Raw genomic sequence first — 19,406 nt, 5'->3', positions numbered from 1 at the left:
GCATTGACATTTCCGCCATTTTCAACTCCAAAGTAATGGTGTTGACAACTTAACGATAATATCGATAACAATCGATATTTTAAAATATTATATCGAAAATATCTAATGCTGTACCCAGTTGTCAGTTTTGAATGACAGCTTTGTTGTTACTTGCTACTGTGGCCGTTCATTTTTGTCATTCATCATGCAACCACAAAATGTTTTGTGGTTGCTGGACGGTTTGACAGTTATCGATAATTGCGAAATATCGACATTCAAAACTGACAATGTTTACCCAGCTTAAAGCTGGGTATGTCTGTTGGCCTGTTCCAGTACTGCAAGAATCTACTATTTACGATAACTCTCCTATTGGAGTAGCTGTTATCGTGAAGAACAATATTCAATATTCTCGAATCATTTTAAATGATGTCGGTATTAATACGTCTTTAATACAGATAGAAACACACATGGTATAAGTAAAGAGGTAGGTTTAAATGAAAAAAATCTATAGAACCCTTGTTTTTCTTGAATTCCTGAAACTTCAAAATAAAAGCAACAAGTGGGTTTGTTTACAATGCATTTTTGGGCATTTTATAAAACACGCGAAAAATGAATGAAGAGTTAAGTTTTCTCCACATAATCGAGTTGTGAATATGATAAACTGATTGTTTCAATGCAAATCTCACCAATTTCTTCCATACAAATGGTCTAAAAACAATTTTAAAAATCATTGAATTCGATTGTTTTTAAAATTGTTTGGCATATTATTCAAACACCACACACACATACACAGTTTGTTTATATTTTTTTGAAGTTTTAGGCATACTCGAATGAAAAAATTTAAATTGACATAAAGCTTTGGCTAACCTTTCTTATTAAACCATGGGAAAAACAATAGATTTTCCTTCAAATGTATCTTCTGTATTTATCTACACACATTTCATTCATTTTTTCCATAAATTCTGAATAATTTTGTATTTTCAATATATTTTTATATTTTCAAAATTAAAGAGAGAGAGACATGTCAAAGCAATGTTTGTATATACAGACTTTCAATTATTTGTTTCCTTTTTGTTTCTGATTTCTTACGCGATTTTGAACTAATGGACAAGAAATGTGTGTGGAATTAAGAAGGAAACACAACCATCTTCCTTCTGCATCTATATAAAATGTTTAGTTCATTAATTTTCATTCATCTTTTCCCTTTTTTCTAAAAGTTTTTGTGTTTTCAACAAATTTTTCAATTTTGAATTTAGACATGTCATAATTATTTTTTTCGATAAATTCTCACATTTGTTAGGGATGGGACATATTTTACGTTGTTCTGAGAGTATTTCTACTTGAACAACATAGAAAAATCTTCGTTCGTTCTCAGAATTTTGTATGGGGAATCAAGTAATTTATTCATATTTGAGGGTCGAACGACGAATAGAGAACGAACGACGTACAGTAGAAACGGGCTATAAGATACCTTGTAGGCTCTGTGTATATACCCTGTAGTTTCCCAGTCAACAGACTTAGTTCTGACATACATAAGTTGCTTCAGCTTTGCAAAAACTTTGATGGTTTTGTCCTTGGTGGCGACCTTAACCCTGCGTTTACAAATGACAGGACAGTTGAGTTCATGTACTGATTGTCAAAATCCCACAACTTGCCTGTGTGACGTAGGCGTCCCGACAACCGCAAAAACAGTTTTAAAATTTTGAATGAAAATCGTCGATTTCTTTTTGTTTTCCGTTCACATATTTTGTTTATGTCCATGTTCTTTTGTTTTCAACACATTTCAATTATTATTTCACCTATTTTTACAAAAATGCCAAAAATTGGTCTTCCTTACTGTCTGTGAAAAAATGATGGACAGCTGGGAGACAAACGACAAATGTATGTATGTGTTAGTAAATCAGAGTTGTATTTGAAGACAAACTGTCTGGTGTAAACGCCTAGTAACACAGTACTACATGGGCAATTTGTACGAAAATTCAAATGGTAAAACTTTGCGATTATGGTTAGCGGATAACTCGTTGGATATCATTCGTCTCTGTGACTCCACTCCATCGTATCCCAATGGTTCCTCTTTTTTGGACCACTTCTTAATTTCTTCCCACAAAAATACGTCATACGAACACTACCGACGTTATCAGACCACTTTCCCATTAAAATGATGTTGAGATCGAATATACTCATCTGATTCTAAAACATCCAAAAGTTTTTACTTCGTATAAAAACACAAATAGGAATAATTTTCGTGAAGATTTGGACGCCATGTTAATTCAAATTATGCCACCAACGAATAGAAACTTGGAAAATTAAGAAATCGACACTGTCATTGCAAATTTTAACAACGAATTTCTGCGAATTCATGGCCATCATTCTCAAAAGGTTATCATATAGAACCAGAAACTGCCTCTTTCAGATAGAACTCAACATCTTCTTAAAATTAAACATATGTTCACCGTTCGGTTAATAGAGTCAGCCCTGAATACTCAATACTTTCCAAGCAAATACAACTCCTGAAAGTTATTATCAAGGAACTCATTACCATTGAATCAACCCAAGAGTATGGTGGTAAACTAAAAATATAAAGTTGCTCAAATCACCGGAAGAAACAAATCTTAATTTTGCCAAAACTTCAAGTCGGAAATCACACCATAACAAACAACACCGAGATTGCTACATATGTAGCTGCCACGACAAACTAGAGTAGTTTTGGCTCAACTACGCTCGGGATATTGCAGTCGCCTAAGTTCTTATTGGGCGGAAATCGACCGCGCTGTGCAAGACATCTGCCCCATCTGGGCCCGCACGACACAAAACACCTTTTCAACTGCCCAGCCAACCCTACTCATCTACCTTCAGTCGATATTTGGTTACATCCCATCGAAGCAGCCACTTTCCTGGAACTGGAGATAGACCCAGAGCCAGATTGGGTACACATTAGGTGTGTACGATAACTTTCCCAGCAATAATTACTCAGTCAGTTCCATCAACCTCTCTCAGTAAATTTTACTCTCTCAAGCAACAAAAAATGCAGAAAGTTATCGAACAGCATTTTGCAAAAACTTGCTAGAAAGTCAGCTGTTTCCGAAAATGTATGAAATTTGTTTTTGTTTCTTTTGATATTTTAAACCAAATGGAACAAAAACATAAATCTTAGTCCCGGTCCACACTAGCGTGAATTTCATTAAAAAATTTCATGAAATTAGGTGTTCTTAAATCGAATTCCCCACTACAGCAATTTTATGATATTACTTTACTATGGAGGTCGATCTAAAGACGCATAATTTCATACAATTTTCTCAATGAAATCACTTTAGTGTGGACCGGAACTTAAAATTGCAGTTTACTTATTTATTGCCTTAATCCTATCCAAAACGCTTTAGAATCTAAAAAAAATGTGCATTTGTGAAATTTTCTTGGTCAAAAAGTTAACATTTCGATTAGTTTACATTGATCAGGTGATTAAAAGTCAGATCAGACTTGCAAATTTTTGCTGGGAAAATTTCTCCCGCAGTTCTCAGTCACAAAACTCTCCAAAAATCTCTCCAAACTCGCTCTCTTTTGCTGGATAATTTTGTTATCGAACAGCATTCAGTAAAAATTTGTACGAGTTAGTACAAATTTTTGGGATATCGTACAGACCTTTTGTCAGTTTTAAATGACAGCTTTGTTGTTGCTTTCTAGTGTGGCCGTTCATTTTTGCCATTCATCATATAACCACAAAATATTTTGTGGTTGCTGGACGGTTGGACAGTTATCGATAATTGCAAAAAATCGTCATTCAAAACTGACAATGTGTACAGTACTTTAAGTCGTCGCTTGCTTTGCTTGCTTCCCAAATGACAAATTATAAAGGAATGCCAGAGCCTCCTAAAGGGGAACGCAGGCGGATTTGCATAGAGGCTCTGTCATTCCTTTATAATTTGACACTTGGGGAAGCAAGCAAAGCAAGCGACGATTGATTCTGTTCTGACCTTTAGCTGTGGCCTACCTTATGCTAAGTTTACATTTACGAAATCAACTCGATTTCAACTGTCAATTCCATAGCTCAAACGTCAAATGAAATCTCATCTGGATTTCATTTGACGTTTAACCTATGGATTTGACAGCTGAAATCGAGTGGATTTCGTAAATGTAAACCAAGGATTATACATTATTGTACCATGCTTCTGATAAAAGAATAAAAAAAGAAAAGGGCAACACAGTTCGAAATTCGCTTGGCCTTCTTTATTCTTTTACAGCCTGTTTTACTATGTCGAACGAAAATGAAAACGAAAGAAAAACTACTTAACTCGTGTATGATTTACAAATTTTTCCGTTGTTTCGAAGCAAAAACAAAGTCAATATCACCATAAAAAACAAAGTTTAGGTGTTTTTTCTTTTTTTTTTTTCTTTCGACATAGTGAAACAGGCCCTCATTTTATGTTATGTCGGAAATGAAGCACTAAAGGCCTGCGTACATAGGCTGCTCTGCCTGATTGCCTTACTTTTCTGCTTCATTTTTGACATAATAAAAATAAAAGAATAAAGAAGGCCGAGGAAATTTCGAACTGGGTTGCCCTTTTCTTTTTTATTCTTTTATCAGAAGTAAGCAAGGTAGGCAGGCAAGGCAGCTTATGTACGCAGGCCTTAAAGCAAGGCAACCAGGCGATGCAGCTTATGTACCCAGGCCTTAAGGTTAACCCGGCAAAAATTTGCAGTGTAAACGCCGTTTTATCTACCATAGCTATATATTTTTAAATTTAAAATTTTACTGACTGTTAAAAAAGGTGTGTTCACACTACATCATTTCGAGCATCAATCCACTTGGCGCTCAGTGGAAGAGGAAGCAACAGCAACATGATATTTGGTATTTATGTTGTGGCAGCACTGTTTCATCTCGCATAGGGCTTGTTTTTCGTGTGTATTTTTTCACAGCAAATAAAATCTAAGAAAATTGGTTTAAGGCAGAAAATAAAGTTTAAAATACATATAATTGCTAGGAAAAGGTTTATCGGTATCGAGTTTATAGGATTTTAATGATATAACAGTAAAAATCCTTACCGAAAACTTTTCTTCAAACGTGTTTGTTAACAGCGGCGAGTGCACGAAGACTTTTTCGCACTTCTTATAAACGTGTTTTACAACAACTCTAATAATCATGGGAGATTTTGGTGGTTCTACAGCAGCACATAATAATTTAAATCAATCTCAAGCATTCGCGGCGGCTTTGCAACGTGCAAAACAGGTAAATTTTGATTTTCGGTCGCGTCAAGATGTGAATCTGTTGGTTTGAGTGATTTACTAGAACGGGGAGAGAGTCACGTCATTGAGTCTCTCATGTTGTATATATGTATTTCTCATATCACGTTTTTTCTCTCTATTGTCAGATTGCCGCTAAAATTCAACCAAATGCCCCACCGTCAAGTGGTGGAGCTCCAACCGGCTTTAAACGTTCACACGATGATTCTGATGGTGGCCCAGATGTAAAACGTTTTACCAGTCCGGATGGAAGTGAAAGTGGTCATAACAGCAACTCCAACATGAGTGGTGGTGGCAATAATCCCAATATGTCACAAGCTTTAGTACAGGCTGCAGCAGTGGCTGCTAGAATTGCTGCAACCGCTGGGAACACCTGTGAGGAACAAATTCGTTTACCGGATAGTGTAATGAATGCTTTTTATGGGCGTGGTAGTAGCGATACCATAACTCATGTACAGGGGGAATCTGGATGTAAAATACAAATGGGACAAGAAGGTGACCGTGTCATTACATTAAGAGGATCCCGTGATTCTGTGACAAATGGTCGTGAACTTATTCAACAGTTGGCAAATCGCAACGGTGGTGGTAATGTAGAGGTGGTTTTGACCATTAATATGCCACCACCAGGACCAACAGGGTTCCCTCCATATCAGGAGATAATGATTCCGGGTACAAAAGTTGGTCTAGTTATTGGTAAAGGTGGTGACACCATTAAGCAGTTGCAAGAGAAAACAGGAGCCAAAATGGTTATTATTCAGGATGGTCCCAATCAGGAACTCATTGTATGTTGCAAATATAATTATTTTACGTTGTTTGTGTACTCAAATGTTGCAAATGTTGTGTTTTTTAGAAACCTTTGCGTATTTCCGGTGAGCCACAAAAAATAGAAATGGCAAAACAATTGGTTTTGGATTTAATTGCCCAAAAGGATGCTCAGAATCAACAGGCAGCAAACTCACGTCCCGGAGGCATGGGTGGCGGAATGGGCGCAAATAACGGGCCCAATGGAGGTGGAGGCAATTACAACAACTTTGGAGCCAATGGTGGTGGTGAATCATTGGAAGTATTTGTGCCAAAAATAGCTGTTGGTGTTGTCATTGGAAAAGGTGGTGACATGATTCGTAAAATACAACAGGAATGTGGCTGCAAATTACAATTCATACAGGGCAAACATGATGAACCTGGCGATCGTAGATGTTTAATTCAGGGTTCTAGACAGCAAGTAGATGATGCAAAACGAATGATTGATGGTCTAATTGAGAACGTTATGGTAAGTTGATTTTCGTTCCTGTAGAGAAAGAATACATTTTATTTTATTTTTTGTTTGTGCCATGTATTTTACAGCAACGTAATCGTAATGGTAATGGTGGTGCCGGTGGTGGAAACCCAGCTGGTGGCAATGATAATGGAAATTCAAATTATGGCTATGGGTATGGTGTTAATCATGCTCAACAACCTGCACGTGAAGAAATTAGCTTTATGGTACCAGCATCAAAATGTGGTGTAAGTAAAATAAAAGGAGTTAAGTCTCTCATACTTCCCGAGTTATAGGTCATGAGTAGTAAAGCGAAGACGAGTTTTGCTCCTTTCCATAGAGAAATGCCAGGGGGTTATTCATAACGTAAATTGCCCGTAAGTGGGAAAACTCAGGGAGAATTTACTTTCATAACAAGGCTGATAACTCTATGATGAGCCAAACAAACAAAGAAAACTTATGGTAAAAATTCAAATCTGTCCGAAAGTTGCTACCTCTAAATTGGTCTTATTCTAAATGAAACATTTTCCGTTTTTTTTTTCCTCTGGAACTCATCCTAAACCATTTTCATTTTTTTAAAGATTGTCATTGGTCGTGGAGGAGAAACAATCAAATTAATTAATCAACAATCCGGGGCATATTGTGAAATGGATCGTAATGCTGTTAATCCACCATCTGAGAAACTTTTCAAATGTAAGGGAACACCGGAACAAGTTGAAGCTGCACGACAAATGATTGCAGAAAAAATAAATATGGATTTACCCATAATAAGTCGTAAGTCCATTAATGGTGGACCTCCAGCTCAACAACAACAAGATGGTGGAAACCAAGGTGGATATAATGCCGCAGATCCCAGTGCCGCGGCTGCTGCCTATCAACAGCAATGGGCCGGTTATGGTCAAGCAGGTGGTTGGGGTGATCAAGCCCAACCTCAAGCAGCAATGAGTCAAGCTGCCAATTCCGCAGCTGGTCAAGCGGATTATTCAGCGCAGTGGATAGAATACTACAAGTAAGTTTTACTATTTAATTTTACGTTAAGAGAGAATCTCATATGTTGCCCTCTCATATTGTAGATCAATGGGTATGCATCGAGAAGCAGAAATGATTGAACAACAGTTAAAAGCGAAACAAGCAGCGGCTGGTGGAGCACAAACACAGCCTCAAGCAGCAACACCGGCAGCCGCTGCACAAACAAGTGGTGGTGGACAAACCCAAGATTACAGTGCACAGTGGGCTGAATATTATCGCAGTATAGGCAAAATCGAAGAAGCCGAAGCCATTGAGAAACAAATGAAGGTGAGTTTTATATAAGTCGGTATGCTTTACCCCACTTGATTACCTATAATATAAATAATCACACGAACAGCTATACAGTTCACATACACAAGAGGTGTAGGTGTGCTGCTCACCTGTTCACATGCCTAGGGCATCTCTGATATAAAAACAAAAATGGGTTTGTTTTGAAAAAGTTTTTTTTTTTTTTTTGCAAATGCCACAACATATATTTAGAGCATTGATTAACTGCTCAAACAAAGCAACAGAAATGTCCGTGGACATAGTTGTAACAGGTTGTCTGCAAACAATCGTTTTTCCCTGTAAGAATGTTGAAACATTAGTAATGTTTGTGTGTCAAATTGTGGAGTGGGGATGTGGAGGGTGTGTGTGGATTCGTGGATGAGCTGGGTTATTGTGTTGATATATGTGTGTATGGGATGATATTGTGGATGTGCTGGATTATTGTGTTAATGTGTATGGGAGGGATGATATTATGGATTGGGATGCGTGTGGGGTTCTTGATGGAGCATGTGAAAATTTGATTTGCTATTGTTCCGGGAGCTGTAAAAACCGGGCCACTTCCACTGGTCTTGTCCATAGGTCCACAGGGCGCAAATCTGTGGGCCTAGCTGGGCAAGAGAAAAGGTGGACATAGTAATTTGTGCTGCTTGCCTAAAGCAACATCATTTTCACAAAAGAGCTTGTGTGTAAATGAAATTATCCACCCTAGAAAGAGTCAAGTTTAAGAAATTACAAAATTCTATACTTTGTATTTAGCAACAAGTTCAGTCAGGGGATCCATTTTGTTTGATTACTTTTCATCAATGTACGCATCTATGCGTAACAAATTAGTCTCTAGAAATGTTTTCTTCACTGTTGTATCGTGAATGCCCTTTGAATGCCCTAAACTAGACTATAGCTTAAAATTTTGTATTAAAATGTATTTTTATTTATATATATTTTAAATAGCTCTATCAAGTCCCATGTCTAGTTAATATTTTCTTATGTATGTATATGATTTTTTTATTGTTTTAATGTTAATCGATATTAACAAAAACAAAAATCAATTATTTGAGTTGCATTTTGTTGTTTAATATATAATAACTAGGCATCAAAGTCAACGTCAACATCTGCCTCTGCTGCTGGTGGTGGTGGTAGTAGTGGTGTTAGCAGTTCAGCTTCGACTGCTGGTGGCCAAAAGGACTATAGTGCACAATGGGCTGAGTATTATCGTAGTATAGGTAAAATTGAAGAAGCTGAAGCTATTGAAAAACAAATGAAGGTACGTGTGTTTTGAGTGTATTTGTTTTTAACAACAGTTGTAAGCTCTCTCTCCATACACGATAATAAGACTTATGATGTTGGCATTGTATGTGGCAAAAGTAGTTGTTGATGTTATTTAAGGGGCAAAATTTGTTCATGAGTAGATGTTTAATTATTAAAATATTTTATTCTAAAGCATCTCGATGAACAAATTTTACTCTGTTTATAGTAAAAACACATTTGTTGGCTTTCAGATATTGTGTAATGTAATGCTTTTTGTATTTGGTAAATAAGTTAGATATTTTATAGATATTCATAAACATAACGATACACGCGGGTTTGCTTTAAAATTTCTTCCGATAGTACGAAACTATTAAATGTGCTAAGGAGCAATTGTATTTTGGTTACACTTCAGCAGAACAACCGGATTTGTTTTAGAACCGTTTTCACGCCAATATTTTTAATTAGTTCTTCTTCTTAAATGGGATATAACTAAAAAGTTCCACAGGGTTCCACTATTCTAATGGTACAGAAATTTAGAGGAGCATTCGAACAATCAATTTCTCAATAGATTAATTGCAACTAACTTCAACGCCGGGGAATAGACTCCCTATAACGGTACCGCCCGATTTGACCTATTTTCAGTATTTTAACTGCAATAATCAACCGATTTAGTTAAAAATTTATTTATAACGTTATCTACGAGTAAAGTATTTCCTTATCAAAAATTGTCAATATAGGCCCACATCTTGAAATAGCCCCATTACCGCCGCTTTGAGGTTATAAATTAAAAAAATATATGAATTTTTTTGTAACATTGCAAAATTAACGATCTCCATTCGATAATCATCTCCTCCAATTTTCTTAGCTCTATCTTCATCCGTTTAGAAAATATAAATTTTTGACACAAAAATTCTATTTTGGACACACTGTGTAGCGATATGTGTTTCTTTGGAAAGTGTGCGCTTCCAGATAAAAGCTGTAAAAATCAATTAAATAATCGAAAGGTATGATCGACACTGGTCCAACCTTTTTACATCGTAATCAGGGCAATCACGAATCGACAAATTTTTTTCCTTTTTGGACATAAATATGGAAATAAAGAATTTTGAAGTCTGGGAAAGAGAACAAATTCCGCACGGAATGTTTATTCATAATAGCCCTGAATATTTCTCTCAAACCTACATCAAGTTCGAAGAAGGTATATACCGGACAACACCTTCGGGTACATCCAAACTTCAAAATGTCATTGTAAGGGCTTTTCGAGTATTGTTTTGAAATGTTCATAGAATAGAGATAGCACTTGTGGTCCTGTTTACAGCGGTAAATGGCCAGTGGGCACGATAACTATGGAAAGAAATGACTCTAAAAATTAGATTCATTTCCAACATTGAATTTGTCGGCCCATCTCTTGAGGTACCTCCACTGCCAAAGAAATTTATTTTGTTTTTGTCGTTAATGCCGCCCGATACTTGTTTGTTTACTGATCGTTCGGTCCGCTTCTGTTTTTCTGATCTTCAACTTTCATAAAGGCTACTGATGCCGCTCGTAGAGGTCGGCACAAAAACAAAATTAGGTTCAAAATTACATCACGTCACACCCCTTTAGGGCTGATTTTAATATACCACATATTGGTCCACGTTTTTCTATAACCACTATATACAAATAGGGACATCTTTCTTATTACAATTTTAACATACCTTTAAAATGAACAAATATATATTTCCCTACTTTTTTTTAGATATAAGAAATTTTCTATCGTTTATGCCATAAAATATTGAAATATTGCTTCTAATATGCAGAAATAATTATGGCATATGAAAAATAAATGTTAGCTCTTAATTATTAACTTATTATCTCAGTAATTTTAATATTTTATTCAATATTTGTATTTGCAGAGCGCGCAGGCGGCGAATGCTGGTAGTTCTATTCCTGGTGGTAGCGCTGGCCCGAATATTGCACCTGGAGCTCCTGCCGCACCTTCTGCTGGTCCAGCAGCAGCGGCAGCCGTACCCGGTGGCGGTTATCCACAAGGTATGACACCAACACAATATGCACAATATTCTCAATATTATGCGGCAGCAGCTGCAGCTGGCTATCCTCAACCAGGCGGCTATGGTGGTCCTGGAGCAGCTGGTGGTTATGGAGCACCAGGAGGTTATCCCGGTGCTCCACAACCACCCGGCTCCGGTCCCAATCAGGGTAGCAACAATAATCAAAAGAAAAATGATAAGCATTAACCAAACAAACCAGCCAAGCCCCAGCCACCAAAAACACAATCCTTCATTTTTGTTCAAATTCAAAAAGCGTATTATCCTTATGTAAAGTGTGGATGATCATAAAAATTTTGATGATGTAAAATGATAATGATGGGTAAGTTAATTTATTCTACAACAAAACATTCAATACTTTCCTTTCCATATTATTATTATAAATTCATTGCTTTATTTCTCCATGTTGATTTATTTTTCCTCAAACATTTATAAAAACAAAATATTTATATTCAACATGTGTTGTTAACGTGATATGAAAATTTTAAATATTATACATACATATTTGGGTGCTTCAAAATGTATTTTTTAAATGAACATACTATATATATTTTATGAAATTTTAATAATCCTTTTTTGATTTATTCACAATTTTTCTCAATACACATACATATATTTGATGAATTTACCTTTTACACAATATAATTTTTATATATATGAAGTTATGCAAAGTCACCATAACTATTATTTGATTTTTAATTAAAATTTTTTTAAATGATAATTTGATAATTTTTCTACTATATCTATATATTTACTTACATATGAAAACATTTTTTGTATTGTCCTAATTTACAATTGATCTCTTATTTGTTGTAGAGTTTTTTTATGTTGTATAACTGCTATCATTTTGTCAATTTGTTTTGTTCTTTTTTCCTTTCTTTCTTTTGTTTTTTTCTTATGAATTCTGACATAACCATGCCATATTTCTTTTTTCCTTCCATAACATTTATTTCTTGCAGCTAAAAGAATAAAAAGTTTAAACATGTTTGTGTCTAACATACAGAATTGAAAATGTTGTTTCGAAGTGTGGAGAGTGAAGAATCGCAATAAAACATGTTAGATTTTCTACGCAGGTGTTTATGGTTTTTGATGATGACTTGCATATTCTCTCAAAACAAAAATTATAGTTTTTAAGTAAAATTTAATTAATATTAGAGTTTTTATAGAGTTATATTTATATATAAAAATCAAACAATATTAGTGATAATATTATCAATTAATCATAATTGATGATGATGAGATGCTCTATAAATATAGTAATTGCAAATAACCATGATTAATTTTGCTCTTAGTATAGAGTACACACATAAATACATATGTCAGGAAAATATTTTTCTCTAAAAGCGGCCGTTTTTAAGCTAGGTATATATTATATAATTCATATTCATTTTTGGTTTAGAATAAATCAAATTGCAAACAGAAAATATTACAAAAATAATTCCCACCATCTCCCTCCTACTATACTTTTGCCACATACAATTTACAATTCAAATTAAAGTAAACATATATTTGTATTCCATAATAATATTTATTATATTATAAACCTATTATTTTTAATTGTGTAAAATATTATATTGTCGTCTTCTCATAAATTTTGAAAATTTCCAACAAAGTATAAAATCAAATCAAAACTATTATTCTATTATCTTTCAATGTTACAATACTCTACACCACTACTCAAGCACATAACATGAAATTAAATGTCCGTGGCTTGATGAAAGAAATCCTTGGGTTTCAATTTCCACCATAATATGTTTACACCATTAATAAGGTACCAATGTATCTTCGTGTCCCTAGTAATAAACTCAAAATGAAATGAACACAATGTGTGGTGTAGGGTACAAATAGTCGGCACCAAAGATCGATTTAATTTTTTATTTGTTTTCAAACACATAATGCATATTTAAAAATGCACCACAGGCACATGAAAATATTTATCATTGAAGGTCGTCCGTCAATAAAACTGTTTTCCTGATAATACATAAATATGAAATACATATATGATTACAAAAATAATAATAATAATCAACACAAATGAAATATAACATAAACAAACAATTATTATTTTATAAAAAAAAAAAAACAAACGTTGGATATCAATACATTTCTCTCTAAAGAAACAACATCAACAACAATATGTGTATGTATTCCATAGATGCGAAGGAGGGCCACCACCCCCGAATAGGATTCATCATCTTCTTCCATCCAGCCGCCCTTATGCCGTTAATGTCAAATTCAATAATTGCTGTTTAAATGGTAAAATTGTTGGTAAGATTGTTTGTTGGTGGTACATAAATGTGTGTAAATTGCAATAGCGACTTAGAATATTTAAGTGATCTATATATTGTTTAAATGTTTATTCCAACCATTTCATACATGCAACATATAATACCTGTAAAGTTGAATTTTTTGTATATTATTATTATTGTGATTTGTATTTTATAACAATTTCAAATCTGTAATTTCAGCTTAAGAAATGAAGAAAACCTTTTTAAGAAGTAAACATGGCATACTACTTTCCCTTGATATATGCGATAAATATTTATTACCATAAAACATGCTTGTTTTCATTTTTTGAAACATTTAAATCCATATATATTTCGATTATTTGTGTAATTTCATAATGTTTCAGGTGGCCAATTCCCTGTAGGCGGGCGTTTCCTAAGAAGTTTGACTGCTGTGATACTTGTATTATTTCATACATATGGTTAGGTCTTGATTTGGTCATATAAATCCTTTTAAAAATGTTAGGTTATTTATGTACACATTTTCTAATAAATTTTTTGGGTCAATCTTCAAGTATGCTGCATATTTTTATATACTCAATGTTCTCAATTTTCAACTGAAGTAACATATGTTTGTTAGTTTCAAATTTCAAAAATTTAAATATCAAATATTCAGAATAAAGTCTGTCAAATAATCAAGGGGTCAATGATGGGATCCATTTGAGATGGATCTAGAGTATGAAAAATTATTAAATGATCGATTGTGGAATATCGCATATTTATTCATTACCATAAGCTGCCTGCTCATTCACTGTAGATCAAATACTTTACTATGTGCTGCATAGGTTTATTCCTCACTGTTCATATTTTGGACCTTATAACGTATTTTATTTCTATGTGTTCTCGTTTTCTGTTTAACCAGGATTTTGTTTTTGTTCAATCTCAAGGTATAGGTTAGGTTTAAGTATGTGAACACTTACTCGGAGACCTTTGGTCCATTGTTTTCATCTTAAGTAGATGCTATGAAAAGATATCATAGATATTGCTTGTTGAATTGAATATGAAAAAATTTTGGGAAATTTAATAATGTAATGGAATCTAATAATCTAATGGAATCTATCCGATAACAAAGTGTGAGTATTTAACTCATATCTACCCAGTAGTCCGCGTCCTCTTGTGTGCTGCAAGGGACATCTGCATAGTAGATGCTCGACCGCTCTATCTTTTCAGCAACTCTACATAATGTACAGTTGACAACTGTACTGTCATCCCATTTTAAAGTTAGAGATCCAGTCTACAGTGACCCTTAAAAAGTCATACAGTGATCTTCATCCCTAACTAAGGCTGACTGGCGAAACGTCAGTTGCTTTGTATTCGTGTATGAAACTAGGGTTTCTAAGATCGGGTTCCATACTATAGTACTTTTATGAAATTGCAGTAGAGGGGAACTTGATCTAACAACCCCTAGTTTTATGCACGAATACAAAGCAACTGACATTTCGGAAGTCAGCCTAACTAAAACAAAACTTGTCGAGTGAAAGAAGGGAATAATTCGACGATGTAAGATCGCAGGTAGATTGCTTTGCATCCAAGTTCTATAAGTCATCTGCGGTGCAAATGTATTCCATATCGCAGTGATACAGAGTTAATGAGAAGTATTGTATGCCGAAACGTCGCTGTTGCGCATTTAAAAGCGGAATACACCCAAAATCGGCATCAGGTAGAAAACTTTAGGAAGATTTTGTCTGACTTCATAAATGCAACATGATTCGTCTTTATAAATGCAGTACGTATTTTTATAGATATCGTCGCGACTTCATAAATGCAACAAGAGGCGTCACGTTGCGCAATACTTGTCAAATTTGTGCAGTGTCACCACTTGTACTGCACAACAATTGACATTTCTTTAGTACTGTTATGCCAACTGACATTTGAGAAGAAAACAAGAAAAATACATAAAAACAATTAGAAATGGCGAATTTGTGTCATGTAAAAAATAATAAATTTATTTTCAATAAAAACCTAATTTTAAAAAATAATGCAATATTTACATTGCAAATATTGATAAGATCATAAAAAGACCAAGTAAATACATATGTGTGGCAACTCTGACATTGTCAAAAAAGAGACATGTGATTTGACTGCATTTTGAACGAACGCACACATTACTTTATTTTTTAAAATTCGGTTTTCGCTGAAAATATATTTATTATTTTTTAAATACCACAAATCCGCCATTTCTAATTGTTTCTTATGTATTTTCCTTGTTTTCTTCGCAAATGTCAGTTGGCATAACAGTACTAAAGAAATGTCATTTGAAGTGGTGACACTGCACAAATTTGGCAATTACGGCGCAATATGACGTGTCGCGTGACATTTATGAAGTCGCAAACGATGTCAATAAAAAGACATACTGCATTTATGAAATCACGACGATGTCATTTGACGCATCATACTACATTTATGAAGTCAGCGTATGTTTTTATTTTTAGTCTCCCTTGGTGGTGGTTTAAAGCATTTCCCCATAGAACCTCCCGATTTTTGCCAATTTTGCCGATTTTACCAACATTATCCAACCGATACGGCTGAAATTTGGTTTCAATGTAATCTATTGTGGAGGGTATTAAACGCCATTCTTTCTTGTTAATTATTTCGATGTCCATTAGCCGGTAAAAAGCGCCAATGATCCGTTTCCGAAATTCTCCTGCCAAATCAAGTTCACCGGTCAGAATGTCCTGGATATTCTGCATCCAGTTTCCAGTTATGTAGCCCACCTTTTAGAATAGATCTATGACTGAGAGCCATACCAGATATTTGATCAGTCCCATTGTGTCCTTTTGTCCGGGAACCCCACAAAGTTGAAAGTGATTAATTAAATTGTTAGCATGCCCCAAATAGATCGTCGAATATCTGTTATATTACCGGGATAAGCCTAAAAGCATTTCTAGGTATTTAGAATCTTCTCTACACTTCCATCGAATACAAGTAACGGGATTTTAAGGAGTTTGTATTTTCTGGGGTAAAATTCAACTTTCCTCATTGCCGGTTTTTATCCCAAGATATAGTTATGAACTCCACTGATTTGTGTAGATAAATTAATGCCGATGTTATCACATTTATATATAAACAAATACATAGACCGACTTCCGTATTGTCAGTTGCTTTGTATTCGTACATGAAACTAGGGGTTTTAAATCGATTTCCCCACTACTGCAATTTCATAAAATTACTCTAGTATGGAACTCGATTTAATAACCCCTAGTTTAATGCACGAATACAAAGCAACTGACAATACGGAAGTCGGCCATATTCAGCATTGTAAAGTCGGTTGAAAGTTGCAAATGAAATTTTTTGATATTATTTTCAATTTTACACCAAAATTTCTAGCTAATTCTTACATATGTATATGAATAAAAAATAAATTTTAAAATAAAAATTAGATGTATTTACTTACTGTGTGAGGTTTTCATAATAAATTTCATATATGGGATTTGATTTTTATATACATATGTATGCAAATATATATATTATTTCTTCTTTACTATGAATTTTGGATTTCGTTATTTAGGCTAACCATGGTGTCATTGATGATTATGACGATGGATCTATTTGAGGAGAGAGAGAGAGAGTGTGCCCTATGTATTTGTGATTAAAATATTTCACATGTATTCGAGTGAGTTTGTGTTGAAACATTTTCCTATATACAAAATATAAATAGACCTTATACGTACTTCAAAAGCCATACAATGGTTAATTTTCGTATATATCTCGGGTACCATTTCAAGTTATATTCTTTGAACAAACATCTACAATATTATTTGTTATAATTTTATACGATTTTCTTGATTAATGATAGTGTTCTAGTGAAATACCATAATACCTTCATTTGATATATACATATCTATATATTGATGTTCAATTAATTGTATACATTTGTTTGCATATATGCCACATATACCACACACATATATTTTCCCTATATCAAATCTATTTACAGCAGTGAGTGGGAAGGCTAGAAGACTAGTTATTATCACAAAATGAATTGTTATAGACCCGTTTCCACTTAACTATCTACCCACAACATACATACAAAGAAATAATATTGAATACGTGTTTATGGTAAGATTTACTTCTTAACAAAGGTGATTTGAACATTGAAATTTTTTAATTTAAATGAATTATCTTTTATATTTATCAATTTACCAATAAGTCAACATGCATACCAACCATATTAAAAACAAACAAAAAAAACCATTTCAAAACTAAATATTTAGCTTTAAGCAAAAAAAAAATTAAAATATTACAAAAAAAAACGAAAAAGAGAAAATGTTGCAACATTTTTTTCTTTACAAATTTGGTACTGCTAAAAATGGTATCAATTATTTAGAAACAAAACAATACAAACAAAAAAAAATATGCAAAGTAAAATGAGAAATGAAGAAAAATTAATGCTTAAAAATAAACATTTTTAAATTCAAAATAAAATAAACAAATTTAAAAGTTAATTGTTAAAAATGTTAATCTTTCACAAGTTCCATTGCGTGAAATGTGAAATATTTTGTTGTTTTATTTTTAAATTTTTTCTTACAGCGCTCAATCAATCATGCAGTGTTTCTCTTCTTTAGATGACCTACCAAAATTATAAGCAACCACCACCACTTGACCAACTGCCCAAGTATAATACATTGCAATATTATAAAATATACCTTTTATGGTATGTATAGAAAACTATCAAAATTCTATAACTTTTGTACACTGTACATACATATGTATTACTTTGATAAATCACTTATACATATACAATTTCCATGTTTAAACAGAACTTTTTATTCATCTCAATACATAATGATTTGTGAAATATCAATTTATATCTTAGCATTTTATTCCACACAGTTATCCTATTAAGTTCATATGTCGATGGTCGTTTGATGTCCAGATACAAGACAGAACAAAAGTAGTGTTGTGCGTGTCCTCACTATGTTATATTCTTCTTCATTTAGTTGTGATGGAAGATGACAATTTCTGCAACAAGACGAAATCATGTTATAGCTATATTTTTTAATACATATGTATATTTTGGAGAGGCGGCATGTGGTTGCAATTTTGTGATTATTTTATAAATTTTAATTTATTTTATATGATTTTAGAGTTTCATTTTATTGTTTAATTATTTTTTCCTAACCCCCATGTAATGTTGAATTCGAAGTGCCGAGCAATTTTTGATTAGTCATTATTCAGATGTAGTAAGTAGGAAGTAATATCGAAAATTAGTCCGCAGATAACATACCATAGACTCACGTCATCGATTGATGAGAGTTCGTTTAAATTTCCAGCCTATTTAGACAAGAGAAAGTTTTTTGAGTATCTGCAGGTAGTTCTTAAAGATTTTGTTATGCTTTTTTCGTCTCGCTTAGTATGGGTTTCATTTTGCTTAGAGGCTGGGGAGCCTTTTATACTTTATCTGTACTTGATGCTTTTTAAAGTATCGTCAGTTGAATTTGCCAAATGACTGCAAATGTATGAAGTATTATGTTTCTTAACGCCGATGTACTTAACAACTTCGAAGCTACGCGTTTCAAAACGTCAATATACGCACTTTTAACACAGGTAAAAATCAATTTTTATTTCTGATGCATTTAGTTTCATTTTCGAGGAACAATGCATGAGAGTCCAACTGAAATATTTTGAAGAAGACAGCCACTATGCTCTATTATATAGACTGGATAATAGCATTTTTAATAGGATTAATACTTCCTATTTTTAATGGGTTTTCTATACTAACGTTTAGATACATCTAAAAACCAATTCAAAATACCAACATTTGGCGAAATTCGTTGGAAAATATGGGTAAAACGCAAAAAATACTGGAAATCGGGATATACCCTTATATGTGGGCGATATCAAAAAGTCGACCGACATGACCCATTTTTACCAATAAATCTATATGTAAACCAAAGGCCTCAATCAAATTTCAAAGCATTATCTTCAATCTTGCGAAGTATAACGCATAATATTGGGAACACATTGCCTTTGGTTAAGCTTATATAAGGGGCTCAAAAAAAGTTTGGCTTGAGAACCCAAAACTCTTTTGGGGTTTTTGATCTACTAACCGAATACTAT

General features: G+C 33.8%; 2 protein-coding genes across 4 annotated transcripts in view; both read left to right on the top strand.

Annotated features, from left to right (window-relative positions):
• Orc6 (Origin recognition complex subunit 6) overlaps positions 1-19,406 on the top strand; it is a 213,059-nt gene that overhangs the window by 97,512 nt on the left and 96,141 nt on the right. The gene's annotated exons all lie outside the window — the stretch shown is intronic.
• Positions 4,830-13,617, top strand: Psi (P-element somatic inhibitor). Of its 3 annotated transcripts, XR_012413245.1 has the most exons (9): positions 4,830-5,203; positions 5,346-5,999; positions 6,068-6,487; positions 6,562-6,720; positions 7,054-7,481; positions 7,546-7,768; positions 8,856-9,029; positions 10,909-11,383; positions 12,021-13,617. XR_012413245.1 is itself a non-coding variant. In XM_073990231.1 (8 exons), exons 1-8 carry the CDS (start codon positions 5,117-5,119, stop codon positions 11,248-11,250), a joined length of 2,487 nt encoding a protein of 828 aa, XP_073846332.1. In that variant the 5' UTR covers positions 4,830-5,116; the 3' UTR covers positions 11,251-11,387. The 3 variants fall into 3 exon arrangements, 1 of the variants encoding a protein (XP_073846332.1); XR_012413246.1 differs by lacking the exon at positions 8,856-9,029; XM_073990231.1 differs by lacking the exon at positions 12,021-13,617 and having other exon boundaries at positions 10,909-11,387.

Source organism: Musca autumnalis, unplaced genomic scaffold (assembly GCF_047663935.1).
Source record: "Musca autumnalis isolate F117 unplaced genomic scaffold, ASM4766393v1 scaffold_5, whole genome shotgun sequence".
NCBI lineage: Eukaryota > Metazoa > Arthropoda > Insecta > Diptera > Muscidae > Musca > Musca autumnalis.
The sequence above is the reverse complement of the archived record's forward strand: the minus strand, read 5'-3'. Positions and strand labels throughout refer to the sequence as shown.